The sequence below is a fragment of the Melopsittacus undulatus genome, chromosome 1, assembly GCF_012275295.1.
Source record: "Melopsittacus undulatus isolate bMelUnd1 chromosome 1, bMelUnd1.mat.Z, whole genome shotgun sequence".
Taxonomy (NCBI): Eukaryota; Metazoa; Chordata; class Aves; order Psittaciformes; family Psittaculidae; genus Melopsittacus; species Melopsittacus undulatus.
The window spans coordinates 154,729,371-154,744,099 of NC_047527.1; the positions used below are offsets into that span (position 1 = coordinate 154,729,371).

Here is a 14,729-nt window from a genome sequence, read left to right on the forward strand (position 1 = left end):
AGGCCATTTCTCTCACCTTTCATGATTTTCAACACGCCCAGAGATCCAAGTGGAATGAGCAGGGCCCTGTGTTCTGAATGTGCAGCACAGCTTACATCTGCAGGGGAGCTTTCCCAGTCAGTCACTTAAAACCAGGGACCAATACCAGCAAAAGCAGAGAAGGGTGAAGGTTGCATTTCTCTGCTCATATGCCTGTCTTACAAGAGTCAGCTTTTGAAGTATATGCATATGCGGGTGCTGGGGCCCTGGCATGGGGTGCCCAGAAACGCTGGGGCTGCCCCATCCCTGGCAGCGTGAATGGGGCTTGGAGCAGCCTGGTCCAGTAGAAGGTGCTGGAGCAGTGGCAGAGGTTTGGAACCAGATGAGCCTTAAGGTCCCTTCCAGCACAAACCATTCTGTGATAAGTAATTACTGCCACAGCTGCAGTTACAATTGCTGCTGTCCAGTGATGCTGCAGCCAAGTGCTTGAGTTTGCTGCAGGGATTTTTGGTCTATGAGGGTGAAACTGTGTTGATTTAAGTATTTCTCTTTCAGAAATCATTTGCCAATCTCCCAATGGCTTTCACCAACGAGCTCGACTGGCCCCAGTTCTCAGAGATCACTGGATTTCTGAACTCCACCATCGGGTAAGCCAACAGGCAGCACGGCCAAGTCCTAGCAAGTCTTAAGGTCCCTTAAAGCACAGCAAGGACGAGAAATAAAAGCGTGCTTGAAAGGCAAGGTAACAATGCTCCTCAGCTCTGCTTGTGCTCACTCTCAGATCAACACTGGATCTAGGGATCTGGACACACCTGTTGAGTATACAGACAATGCACAGTGCTCTGGCCTGGTCTGCCTGAAACTCAGGGTAGGTTTTAGAGCTGGTCAAATTGTAGCTTAGGAGGAGCTAAGAAATGAAGGAATAAAACCTCAGCTCCCTGTTGTCAGGATTTGAGGGCAGGCAGAAAACAACAAAAATCACTGTTTTCCTTTCTTGTTCCCCCTCCTCCCCCCATTCCCTCTTCCTCCTGTTTCTTTTGTCTGCTGCAACAATGGAATAACCCCAGTGTTATTTCACAGTATTCCCTTTTTTGGGGCACTTTCTTCCGCTCTGTTTTTAGAGGGGAATAGCAAAAGAAGAGTTTGGCAGTGCCTGTGACCTGTTTGCTGAGTTCCATTGGCTCCTGAGGATGGGAAGGGTGCAGGACTAGGTGGGAAGACAGAAGCCTCTGCCCGAAAGCAGTGAGGCAAAGCCAACACTTGGGAACGGAGCAGGATTAATTGTGGAGTTAAAAAGAGATAGTTGTGGTTTTGTTCATCATCTTCCTGGCCAGCATTAAGAGGCTTTTGGCTCCTGCCAGAGCTGGAGGGTGTCATCACCAACAGCTCTGCCTTTGAGCTGCAGATGAGTTGTATTTGCTGTGCCTGTGATGGGTCACCAATACAGTGAAATGCCAAAGCAAGCATGAGTCAGGCCTAAAGAGGCTCCCTACCAACAGATTAAGAAGTTGGCAGAGTATATTCTTTTCGAGGAAGAAGATCTGTTGCACCACACACTTGTACTTTCTGCTTGCTTTCTTTTCTCCCTGTGCAAAACCAGGTTCCCAGCCTTGGCTACACTCACACAGTGTATGCTTTAAGGTGGTATACTACTTGGCAAGCCAAGAGAGAAGAGCTGCCCAGCTTCCCCTTTGAGTCAGCAGCAAAAACAACTGGTAAAAACCTACTACACTGTCCAGCTGCTCAATACACAGTATGTAACTGGGCTCCAAAGAACCTGAAGTGATTCAGAAGTGATCAGAGCTCAGTATTGACCCTGAAGCTGCCAGCGATAGCCTTGGGTCAGTGTTCATCTCTTCCTTAATCTCTTCCACATTTGGAAGAAGAAAAAGGACTGTCTGGGACAGTGAGGCATTTTTAAGACAAGCAGCTCACAATCCCACATCAGAATGACTGAGCCTGGTGGAGACTGGTTGGCAATGTGCAGGGGGAGGCTCCCGTTTCCTCTGAGCCTGCAGAAACAGAGCCACAAACTGATGTGGTCCCTGCCCATGCTGCATGAAGAGGGACACTGCTTTTTAACTGATATCCTCCTACTGAGGAGGTCTGTTGGCTTCTCCTATTCACCTGCCTACTGTGCTGAGAACCCAGAGAGCTTGGGTGTTTCTTGTGTAGCCCATTACATGGTGACTGGTTGATGGTATCATGCGTTTCTATGTAAATAGTTACTTCTTATTGCTAGTTTCAGAACTTACTGTTGTCTCCTGTTTCTCTGCATTCATCCAAGTTTGCTGTTCTTAAGCCATCTGATTCCTTTGGTGCCTAAGTTCAAACAGAAAGCCAGCAGCCCAGATACAAATAACCAGCTTCTCCTCAGCTTCCTTTGGTGCTGTTATCCTTTGCATTTGCATTTTCATCTTCTCAACCTTGCAAAGAAAAGGAGAGAACTAATCACAATCAAGCATAACCTGTTTTCAGATCAATCCATCCAAGACTTACGGCATTGGGAAATGAATGCCCTGCCAATATTTCTTCTCTTTTATTTACTGTCCTATAACAACCAACAGAAAAGTCAATTAGTGAGCAATCAACAGAATTGTTTTGATAAATGATGTATGACAAACAGGTTTTTAAATCCTCATTTGAGAGACCAGGATAAAAGCATCCTGGATGGAACGTTTTCAAAGCAGCTCCCCATCCATTTACAGCTTCCATTTTAGGCCACCCTGTTCAAGATCTAAAAGATTGATGACCCCACAAAAGAGAGATGGTGAAACAGAAGTATATACATAACTGGGGCACAGAGCTGTTCAGAGAACATGCTTTGGTTTTAAGATCAGCTGTACTTTAACAAGTATCTGGTGAGTTTAACAGCTTGCTCTTCCTTTACTCCTTTCAGGGGCTGGACAGACTCTCTGTACCTCCGCTTACGGAGCAGGAACCGCTGCAATCACAGGGACCTACAGAACATCTCCAAAAATGGTAAGTTTTTTCACTTATTTAAAGATCTTCCATGTCTGATAATTGATGATGTGTTCATAGAATCATAGAACAATTAGGGTTGGAAAGGGCCTCAAGATCATTCAGTTCCAACCCCTCTGCCATGAGCAGGGACACCTCACACTAAACCACAGCACCCAAGGCTTTGTCCAACCTGGCCTAATGAACATCTTCCTTTCAGAACCAAAGAGAAACTCCTTCCTAACGGCATAGCTTTCTGATGGGAAAATAGAGAACAGGGCTCATGTAACTGAGCATCCTTGCTCCTGGCTCTGAGCAGGGAGGTGTGCAGCTTGATCACTTCTATCCATGCACCAAATGAGAAACTGCACTGGGCTAAAAACCAGTGGACCCCACTGTAACTCTATGGGGTTTTTTGGCCATAAGGGGGGTTTAGAAGGATGTCAATAGTAGAGATGGAGCATGTCTCATAGCAAGGGTGTCCATGATGTCCTGTGACATCCTTTGGAGCTGGAGGCCAGCAAACACAAGTCCTCTAGCAAAACTGGGGTGGTCAATGTTGCAGGCATCTCGATGGGCTCTTAGAACAGATTATAAAGGAGGACACAAAGCTAAACTAAAACTGGGACAAAATGGAAAATTGCTAAGTTTTAATGAATGTATGAATGTTGTGAGGCTGGCTTAACATCTTCTGCAGTAACACCCTGTGCTGCCAAGGGCAGGTGCAGCAGACTGCCTACCTAGAATTAAGGAAAGGGTCTTCCGTGGTACCTCACAGGGAATGTTTGTATAGAAGAGGAAAATCAATGCAAGAAATAAGAGACTGTAAACTTCGTGGCTCACCAGGCGGTGGAAGGGAGAGGCACTGGAGTGCAGGATAGAGCTGGGCAGAGACTGAGGAGGTTCAAGGTGCAGCACACACATAGTTGTCTCTAGAGACAAGGAGACAGTCCTTCCTCACACTGGCCACAGATAAGACCTCAGAATTTGCCTAGGGAGCAATGACTTTGCTGAGGACACAAAGAAGGGCTTTGGGGAAGATGAGGAGACTTCCAAGGGGATGTTAAGATGGCAAGGCAAAAACTGAAAGGGATTTCAATTTTGAACCTTTTAAAGATTTTGATGAGACAAATAAGGCCTTGTTAACACATGCTGTGGCTCACTCTGCCATCAAGCACCAAATATCTCACATTGGCTTCAAACCAGAATAGAAAAACCTAATTTTGAGTATTTTTCTTTGCCTGCCTTGGGAATTCTGGTGCACCTGGAGTTCATCTGGGGAAAATCAGACACTTCTTTCTGTGCACTGTTGCATTTCCAATTGCTTTTACAGAATGAGGGAGCAAGAGAAGGCAACGAGCCATTCTTATCCCTGCAGCACATTAGGTGATATCTGGAGCCAGACTCCTTCAGTGCATGTTAGTGCTGCTGCCTGTCAGTCACACAAGGTCTCAGAGCAAGCAAATCAAGTGCAGCTCAGGCATGAGCAGGGCTTATGAGATTTAGGGTTTCTTACAAGCAGAATCAAACCCAACTCTGACTCCTGAACCAAGACTCAAAAATCCCACTGAAAACAGTTGGAAAACCACAGAGAATGGGGCAGGAGACACACAGGAACGGGTGCAGGGACATTCAGCCAGTAAGGGTAACTGCTCTGCCTCATCTCTTTTCCTCTCTCAAATGTTTCATCCCCTATCACATCCTGCATCACAAGAACACCCTTGAAGGCTCAATTTACCTATGGAAACAGTTCTCTACAAAAAAACCCACCTTCCTTTTCTTGATGTTTTACTTGATTTGTAACTGCTGATGCTTTCCAAAGAGCTGCCTGTAACTCCCCACACTGACAGAGGTAATGCATACCCAAAACCAGCTTCTCACTTATTTGGTACATACATTTCTTTATTCCTAGAGATGCCAGTAGTTTATTTGTGCTGGAACTGCAGCCCCAGCCTGGGGAGCTTTGCAGCAGAGTGGCTTAACAGCGGGCTGCTGAACAGTAGCTGAAAGAAGGGCTGTTAAACAGAAGCAAAAAGTCAGCTGGTGGTAGTTATGTTCCAAGCCATATTTTCTAATGCTTTTGTGGTGCTCTTACTCTGCTGGAAAGAGCTTCTTGACAGAAAGGCTGAGTTTTGAATGGAGCAGCAGCCCTTGGAGAGAAGCTGCAGACTGAGATGGATTCATTTGTAGCTTGGAAGAACTGGATTATTTAAAACATAAAGGATTTCTTGGTATATGCAGTTGACATCACTGTGAGTGATAATAACAAAAGCACTGCTATTAAAATGCTAAGTGTATTATTGCTACCTTAGGAGTCTGTCTGAGATCTTTCCCCCATGCCAATCCAGCAGGGATTTGATGTTGTTCTGTCCCCAAGCGTCCCACCCAAGAACTGTGGGGAGGACAGGATTTGCTTCTCAAAGCACACTTCAGAGGTACAGAGCAGGAAAGAGGAGAAGAGAGAAAGCAGGATGGAGCTGAATGAAGAATAAAGGGAGTGTAATACAAGAGGAGAAGGAGTGAGAAAAGAGGAGTGAAAAGGCTGCACAATAGAAGGAAGCACAAGCTGTAGGGCTCACTTCTCTGAACCTGATGTTTCTGTACATTGATGTGAGGCAAGCTCCTCGCAATCACAGTCCCAGTCTAATCCTGAACAAAGTATAAAGCCTTTTATGTGCCCTTGTTTGCTATCGCTCTGGCACGGCAGGTGATGGAGTTGGGTCTGTGTGCTGTGGATAGCTGTGATGTATATGCGTGGCCTTTGAGGACCTGCTAGTAAGTTTTGTGCATGAAAGCTTTCCTAATTGGGAGTGCTTTTCTCATTTAAAATATAAATGAAGGAGTACAGTACAATGCTCAGAGACCCTTGCGTGTAGCTAGCTCTTTTCCTAGAGGAGGGAAGGTTTGCATTCATTGGGGTGAATTGCCATCAAAACGCAGAGCTTCTCAGGAGGGATGCTGCTGGCCTAATCCTGTTCTTCGCAAGTCTGCCAGTGGTGGGGAGACCGATGCAGACACCCCAGTGCTGGTGCCCAGTGCTATGGAAGATGCTTTATGGTATCTTTCTCACCTCCAGCTGCCTCTGCAGAAGTAAGAGCACAATCACTCAGGCATCCTGTTTTCTATCTGCCAGCCCTGCTACAGCTGTCTCGGATGCTCTGGGATGTCAAAGATGCTACTTGGTGCCTATGTTTAAGAACTGAATCAATCCCAACCTGGTATAGCTGTGAGATGCTTATTCTCTCAGAAGAGTAGGAATAGTTCCCTTTCCAATTTAGAGGGAAAGTTAAAAGTAGATGGACTGTTACCAAGTCAGGTTGGCTGGTTTACAAGAGACTGCTACCTTCAACAGATGGGAAAATGCTGCCAGGTCTGGATTAAAAGCCAGATCTAAACAACAGAGTATTTGCTTTTCTACAGGCTGAAGGACTCCCTCAGGTCTCTGGATATAGCTTCATACTCAAAGAGTTACAGAGATTACTTACTGTTGCATGTTTAATGCTTCTGACATTAAAAGTGATGGTGGTGGTGAGACACTGTGGCAGGGGTGGGACTGGAGGAGTTCTAAGGTCCCTTCCACCCCAAAACTGTCTCTGATTCTATGATACATTCCTTGAAATACGCCATGAGACTGCGGCTTGCGCTTCATTGTGTTTGTGACTGTAACCATGTTGTACTACTCATCTTATTCAGGTGGTTCTTCAGGAAATCTCCTGCGCTTAATGAAAAGGTGAGTGTCCAATGGGATGCAAATGGTGGCTGCAGGGACGGAATTGTTGCTGGGGTCTCTAGAAGAAAGAAGCAAAACCCTGTAAGGGATGTATTATAGACAAACCTCCTAAAAAGCAGAGCTTGCTTCACCTACTGTGCTCTAAAGCATGGGCTGTTTCTTGTTTCAATGGAGTGTGTTACTCCTGATGTGTACTAATGTAAATAGACATTGGAAAAGCCACTGCTACTGTCTCCATAGGGATAAGAACAATCACCTACTGGAGAGCAAGGGGAAGAAACTCTCCTTTTCAGATGAATTCAGGTGGCCTGTGGGGTGGTTGGGTTGGGTTTAGTTTACTTGGTGCTGATACAGGTCACACCCTAAGGGACTGATTGTTCTGTCCTATGGAAAACAGAGTTCTGAATCCTTGTCCCCTAGCACTGAGCTTCAGACCAAATCCTGATCTGATCTGTAGCCCAGTCCTACACGTGAACTTAATTAAGGGGCAGAAGGGAAAAGTAAGGAAAATCTGTATGTAGTACATCTTACTAGTGTATAAAAATACAGAGGGGGGAAAACCCCACCAAAAACCCCACCGAACCCCCCAGACCTACACAAACGTAAGCAGGCTACTTCCAGAGGTGATCTCATTGAAGCCTGATGTGTGATTCAGACACAGAACAGATTTCCCCATTAACACAGCTGCCTGTTTATCTTGTAGCTTGGCCAGAAACCAGCTGTGGGATCATCCAGCCATTGTTATCTACGCTACGATTGGGAATGACGTCTGCAATGGGTAAGGTGCAAATGAAATCAACAGAGTATCAGAAATGGGAAGGCTGTGGAGCCGTGCTGGTTCCTTGGACAGTTACATCCCATTGCTTTGCACTTCTATTTTTGTTAATAGATTTCCCATGGCTGTATGTGTGTGTGTATATCTATATGTACATATATAATATATATATATCTATTTACATATATATATTATATATATATTAATTTATATTATATAAATTAATTAATTTTTATATATACATATATATATAAAATATATATAATCATTGCCCACAACTGGTATTTCTGAGGTACATCTATCTCTGCATGCTAGAACACACACAGTAGGGGTGAGGGAGGCATTAAATAAGGATAGTTTAATATTGCTGTGGATGACAGTACATCGGTAGAACGCAGCTGACCCTTTCTCAGAGTAATGGTGAAACAAGATTTTTCCCTCTCTCCTGGCAGCAAAATAAAGCACACTGATACACTTGGCACTGTCAGCTACCAGCATATGGTCTTCCTCTGTTAGCAGTGAAGAAACTAAACTCAGGCCTCTGGATGGGCATAGAAGACCCAAAAGGAGCAGAGTTTGCAACAGAGTTTGGGAAAGAGAGAGTTCTGCCAACAAACAAGTGAGCCTTTAGTGGTAAATGACTTAAGTGAGTCAGAAAAGCCCTCTTGAAATCAGTTTGTGAAAGGACCTGGAAATAGTTCAGCACACACTGTAAGAAGAGGCCAAGGAGACACGGTTCACCTCATGACAGAGGAGCCTCTGATTTGCCTCATTAGCCAGACAGTAACTTAGCTTTCCATGAGAACCATTTAAAAAGTACCAGTTTCAGCTATAATGTGGAGCTGTGACAAAAAGACTGCCAATAAGATAGTCCATAATTACAGCTACGGTTCTGCAATACAGAAGGGTTGCACACTCTAGCTCTTGGCCATATTAAGCCTTAGAGTCATCATTTTGTCTAAAACTTAAGGTAACTGGATACAGTCTGCTTATGAAGCTGTGCAAGTCTGATTAATTCCAATTAGTCATTTAACCAGCCCAGTGAAAGCCTTCAGACTAAAGAGGAAATTAAATATGGATCTTCCTCCACTTTTCCCTTTGTCACCAGATAAAGTTGTACGTTTACAAGTTTCCTCTGACTGACGTCAGATTTATGAAGGCCCCAGGGGAACATTATAAGCTTGAATCTCATGCTTTGAATGTACTTCTTTGTTTTAAGCCTGAACTGCCATTAAAAAGGACCATCTAGTTGTGTAGGGTACTAAAGAACTTGGGTCTGGAGCTTTAGAAAACAGCATTACCTTTCGTTTTTCATCATCCGGGTATGTCCAGTAGGATACACAGTTCCCAGACAGCACACACCAGCGCCTATGCCATGCTCCAAAGCCACTGACATCTTCAAACATAGTCTGAGAAAAACACAATTAAAACCAATGAGGTATCATTATACTCTGACTGTACTTTGCATTGCTTTTTTTGCTTGCTTTCTCTCTTCTACTTAATGCACAGTATCTTCTTCACTTACTGCAACTATAGCTTTGGCTTTAAGATAAAGAAATAAGTCAACGTTTTCTTGCTTTTATTCTCCTTTCCCTCTTCCATCATCTCACTGCAGGGGAGAAAAAGCAAGCAAGCAGCTCTGTGATGCTTAGCTACCAACCACAGTTAACCCACAACAGGAGGTCACCCATGAAGAAAGGGGTACATCTGTCTGTTTTCAGAAGTTACACTGAGAATGGTTTCTGTATCACTTCCAATTTTGGCAGTAACAATGAGAGACTAAAACACGTAGCATCATTTCCATAAGGTCTTTTTTACCTAACAGCGTGGAAGAGCAGCAATGGAAACGGTGCTTGTGCTTACCTGATGTCCTGTTGGCATCCTCCTCTTCCGCAGGAATAACGACACGCTGGCTGACATGACGACACCCAAAGAGATGCTCTCCAACGTGATGCGAGCGCTGCGGTACCTGGACACCCGTCTTCCCAACGGCAGCCACGTGATTTTAACGGGGTTGGTGGACGGGCGCTTCCTCTGGGATAACCTGCACGACAGATACCATCCCCTAGGTAAGTGTGAGCTGCTGTGAGCTGCCTCCTGGTTATCCACCTCCTGTTCTCATTTGTATCTGGGTAAAGGATTCTTCTTTGCATCAAAGTGAGTGGAAAGTTGTTGTCATCTCAGTTCTCATGAGCAGAGAGACAGAAGCTAAATCATGTCATTGAAACAGTAGGTTACATCTTCATGTGCTTTTGGCAGCCACTCACTGCTACTAGAGCTTTCAGCAGACTGTGCTGTCCTGAAGGCTCCTCAGTCACTGCCACTGTCCCCACAGCTTCTGTGTTACCTCCTGTGGGTTATTTCCCCCTCAGAAGTACCCACCTCTTTTCAGGGAGTCTGAGCTCTCCATTTCCCTTTCTGACACCTTGTTATATTTGTCTCTATTAAGCACTATGCTGCTACCCAGGAAAACAGAACAGGAACATCTCATCCCCTTCGGGGAGCCTGTGATCATTATTTTTAGCCACATAAACACATTCCTTTCCCTGAGTGCATGTTTGTCACAGGGACAGCTCCGCTGCTTATCTAGGTATCAGAGCCAACATGAAGCACTTTTTGGCACAAGACACATCGGGAGTGATTAGCTATGGGGCTGCTTGGAAATGGTTTAGAAGGGCTGATTTGCCTTGGAGGAACCCAATTAATCCTATGCAACATGAGATCGCTTCTAGCAGATCCTCTGATGGGTTGTAAGCGGGTTTCCCCACTTGGATGCAGTCAGAAGGTCTGGCTTTCTGCTGAATCCCTCATCTCCATAACAGCCCATCCCAGCACCCATTGCCTTTGGGCCATATGGGTCTGTGACATCCCCAGTATCTGGCAATGATATTAGACCTTTGAGCTCCCCAGGCAGCTGATACCACCGCTTGGTGATGGGCATCTATGAAATGATAGGCAGGAATCACATCTCTATCAGGGCACCGCTGCAAAGCGACCTGAGGAGATGGTTTCACTCATCAGAGATCACGCTTTGCATATTTCAGCACTGCAAAACCAATGAAGCCTGTTGGGATGACCAGTGTGCTACACACTCAAAGAACTGAATGGCCATTCAATTTCCATCTTGGTTGTAGCTAAGAAGGAAAAGAGGTGGAGAAAATGGGTGATTTTCTTGGCAAGCCAGGCTGTTGCATAGCACAGTATCAGCTGTGTGTTTGACTTGGAGTTTGAATTTGCTCACCCACACAAGCGTATCCATAATTTCTAGAGAGGATGAGAGACATGTTAATGGGGAAAGTACCAGTCACTCACTTGGGGCACTGGCACAGGCTGAGATGACTAACCCTGTGTGCGAGACGGATCACCCATGACAGGCTGGAGAGGGATGTGGGAGCATCCCAGAGGCTGTGGGGACATGGGTACCTGTAGTGGGAAGGATGCACCGGTGGGATGCAGTTCATGCAGACCTGTGTTTGGCCGTCAGGGACCATAATGTTTCCCTCTCTGTGCTTTGCAGGGCAGCTGAACAGGGATATCACATACAGCCAACTGTATTCTTTCCTTGACTGTCTCCAGGTAAGGTCTTTGCCTGTCACCTATGAGCCCCCTTTCCCCTTGACCTGCTGCTCAAGCCCTGCTCCTTCTGCCTGGCCAGGTGAGCCCCTGCAGGGGCTGGATGACTCCCAATGAGACCCTCAGGAATTTGACCTCAGAGGTAAGTCTCAGTGAAAGCCTCTTGCACAGATGCTCCTGTGCCTGAGGATATAAGCCGAATATCTCAAAGGGGAGATGTCAGCAGACTTTTCCTCCCAAAGGTGGGAAGAAGATGGGGAAACATCGGTACCCATCCTTTCAAATGCCTCTGAGGCAACATGGTTGATGGATTCATGAATGTATTCCCTTTTCAACCACTCAGGTGCCTAAATTAGTTCTTAAAGTATGTGATCTCCCTGAGAAAAAACTGAGCTTACGTTCTTTATGGAGAAAACATACCTGATAAGAAAGACAAGGGTTGTGGTCATATAGCTGGGAGTATGAAAAGCCAACTGCATAAGCTTTGCTGGCAGAAGGAGTAGGCCCCTAGGGCATGAGTCTTAGCCTATCTTCATTCAGGATTTGTGCTAACCAGCCTCAGACACATCTCTGAGGACTCCATCACCAGATGGTGTGACCGAGGAGCAGCCAGGCTCAGACTGGAATGGGAACAGAGATGTCTTAAACCTCACCCTACAGGTCTGGCTGCGGAAGTGAATGTCACAGAATAGCAGACGCTCACTCCCTTACCATGCAAGCTGGTTTTTAACCCCAGCACCCCCTGCAGCCCTGTAAAAGGCCCAGTAACCAAGCGTGCCATCTCCGTGTATAGCTGTATTAATGTGTGCGTTCACTACACAAAAAATACGACCTTAATTTCACCAGGGCTTACAGATGTGCTTCATTTTATGGCCTCTCTTGACTTCAGAGAGGCAATTAAGCACATCTCTAAATCTTTGCAGGATTGCAGCTTATAAATTCATACCAACAATCCAGAACATGTAACCTCTGTCCATGAACAGTGCGTATGTCTGCAGGGTATGAATTCATCTTCTTCCTGAGCCCCTGTCTGAAACTAATTGTCTATGTTATTATCCAAACGGCACAGCTTAAATATTTAGGAGATCCTGATCTCTGTTACAGGTGTAGGAATCACACTGGATATATCACTCAGATGTTCAATAGAGGTCATTTACTCTGCTGACTGAAAGTAAGGGCAGGATATGGTATTAGCACCCACAACACAGCAGCAGGAAGGATAACGGGAGAGGAAAGCATTTTTGCTGTAGAAGCTTCAGTTTTCTCTAAGAGCAATGAAAATGACCAGGCTGCCCCTCATCAAGAGACCTCCAACACAGAGGAATTCAGAATATTGATAGAGGCTTAGAGACATAGGCTGTGTTATTACCTCAGCTGAGGCCTCGGTGCACCCTGCACTGATGGACTGCATGGTGAACAGCATGGCCCAGTGGCTGTTGGTGTTTATGCAAGTCTGTATTATGATGAAGAGCCCCATTCCACCTCCTTTCCTCCAGCTAAAAGAGCAACGTTAGCTTTCAATTCCTGCCTGCACATCACTGACAAAAGCTGAAGCCATGCAAAGCAGCGTGAGTAGCTATGAATCATCATTAAATCACTTGGTTTTTGCAGAGAGCTTTACAACTTTCCAATGTCCTGAAAGAAATAGCAAGATCTGAGAGATTTGCCAACTTTGATGTTTTCTACATGGATTTCCCACTGGCACAAAGTAAGTAGCTTTTTTTCCCCCTGACTTCCTCACAAAGCATTTGGTCAAGTGTTGGGCTGCTGAGATGCTCTCCTGGTTCAGCTCTGTACTGGGAGGAGGGCAGCAGAGCTGGCAGGGCTGGGGCTAAGGGGGGGACACTTAATGCCATCTCCTGGTTGGTGTGACCACACCACCAGCCTAGGGACCGTAACCTCCACCCTGCTCCTCGCTGCTGGCACCCACAACGCTGCTGTGCAGCACACTGGGTGGCAGGGAGCGTTGGTGGTGAGGCACATCTGCAGTGGTGGAGGGGGTCTTCATGGGCTGTAGGTTACTGACCGTATTGCCTCCTCTGGGATGAGCCGTGCCTCGGGCCTTCTTTCCTATGCTTCCTTAACCGCATGCTACTGTGACTTGGAGACCTTACAGAACTCATCCTTTTGTGCTCTTAAGTGACATTACCTAGATCACTTCCTTGTGCACTGACACTTAAAGAAAGCCCACAAAAGAACCAGAAACCTTTTCTTGTTATGAAACAGACAGTGTCCTTGTGGGGCTGGGGACACGCTTGTCCCTGGATCCCTCTCAGCTCCGTTTCCCTTGCAAGATGTGCGTGGGTCCATCTTGAGGCATCACTCAGCATCAGCCCAGCGCCATTGCAAGGAGAAACAGACTCATTCTTCCTATTTGAAAACTGAGTTAGGATGAGGTGGGGGATTGAGTTCATACTCACATAGAGAGGTAGTTCTGTGTCAGGCTCGATACTGCAGCACACGGTTTCAGAATGTCCTAGCCTCTTTGCAGCTTTTGCCCCAGCTACATCATGTTTACAGAGTCCGTAGGGTTTGGATAGAACTACCTGCTGGGGAGGCAAATTGCTTTCATAAGTTAAATGACTAACTTGAGGTAATTTATTTGCTTTCACATAAAGAAACATCTTGATATAATTTGCTGTTCGTGATTACATCGCGTTAAATGAACGAGGTAAACAACATTTCACATGCACATGCAAACATCAGCACCAATAGACACTTTGCAAAGTTGCCTGCAGCCCTGGAGCCGATGACTGGAGCTTGCCATAAGGAAAGCTGTGGCTTTGTGAGTGCTCCGAAGGCAGCTGAGGCTGCTGACCTACTTTTCTGGCCTCTTTCTGAAGCAAGTGCAAATCCTCCCCTAAACTATCCAGACGTCAAATATTTAGCAGTGGTTGCACACTGTGATATTGCACATTGATATCAGGCATATATATATATATATACACATGTGTATATATGTATATATATGTATATATATATACATGTATATATATGTGTATATATATATGTACATATATAGCAGGTGCCAGCTTTCTCGGAGTAAAATTTGGGTATACTAGTATTGGTTCTATATTCAGATGAACAGCCAAGCTCAGGTGTTGGGTGCTGAGGCGCTGGCACAGGGTGCCCAGAGAAGCTGTGGCTGCCCCATCCCTGGCAGTGCTCAAGGCCAGGTTGGACACAGGGGCTTGGAGCAGCTGCTCCCGGGGAAGGGGTCCCTACCCATGGCAATGGGTTGGAGCTGGAGGAGCCTTAAGGTCCTGTTCAACCCAACCATTCCATGATTCTGGGTTGGCTTTGGATGAAGAACTTAGTGGGTCCTTTAACAAGTAGTGCAGTAAATAGGGTATGGGGTGGTTGTGTCAGCTTTTTCCCAGTGTGGATGGGAGCAAGCTCTAGTCTAGCCAAGGCAATAGGCACTTGTAAGACAAACTCATGGTGTAGTTTGTGGGTATTTGTTCAACTGCTCTAGGATGTTTGCAGTTTCAGTTATAAAGGTCTAAATTGACTTACCTTCATATAAACCTTACTTCTCTTACTCCTCTGCTGTTTCTGATGCTGGAATAGTCATCCCTCTGCAAAGTAAAACACAACACATAGCCTTGTACTTGTATCATATATAAGGAATTAAGCAAGCTCATTCTGTGCATCTGTATGTGCACTCGATGGTGTAATCTAAGGTGAACCTTCTGTGCCCAACATAGAATT

At 45.6% G+C, this 14,729-nt stretch overlaps 2 protein-coding genes across 3 annotated transcripts in view; one reads left to right on the forward strand and one right to left on the reverse strand.

The window, feature by feature from the left end:
- The window catches only part of ANLN (anillin, actin binding protein), an 819,922-nt gene that overhangs the window by 761,579 nt on the left and 43,614 nt on the right, over positions 1-14,729 (reverse strand). For both annotated transcript variants that reach the window (XM_034061989.1, XM_034061979.1), the window contains one exon: positions 8,747-8,854. In XM_034061989.1, the coding sequence (XP_033917880.1) occupies positions 8,747-8,854 (108 nt within the window). The remainder of the gene's footprint in view (positions 1-8,746; positions 8,855-14,729) is intronic.
- AOAH (acyloxyacyl hydrolase) overlaps positions 1-14,729 on the forward strand; it is a 52,911-nt gene that overhangs the window by 35,738 nt on the left and 2,444 nt on the right. The window contains exons 12-19 of the mRNA XM_034062068.1: positions 535-626; positions 2,879-2,961; positions 6,634-6,670; positions 7,374-7,448; positions 9,342-9,514; positions 10,963-11,021; positions 11,101-11,160; positions 12,630-12,726. Of these exons, the coding sequence (XP_033917959.1) occupies positions 535-626; positions 2,879-2,961; positions 6,634-6,670; positions 7,374-7,448; positions 9,342-9,514; positions 10,963-11,021; positions 11,101-11,160; positions 12,630-12,726 (676 nt within the window). The remainder of the gene's footprint in view (positions 1-534; positions 627-2,878; positions 2,962-6,633; positions 6,671-7,373; positions 7,449-9,341; positions 9,515-10,962; positions 11,022-11,100; positions 11,161-12,629; positions 12,727-14,729) is intronic.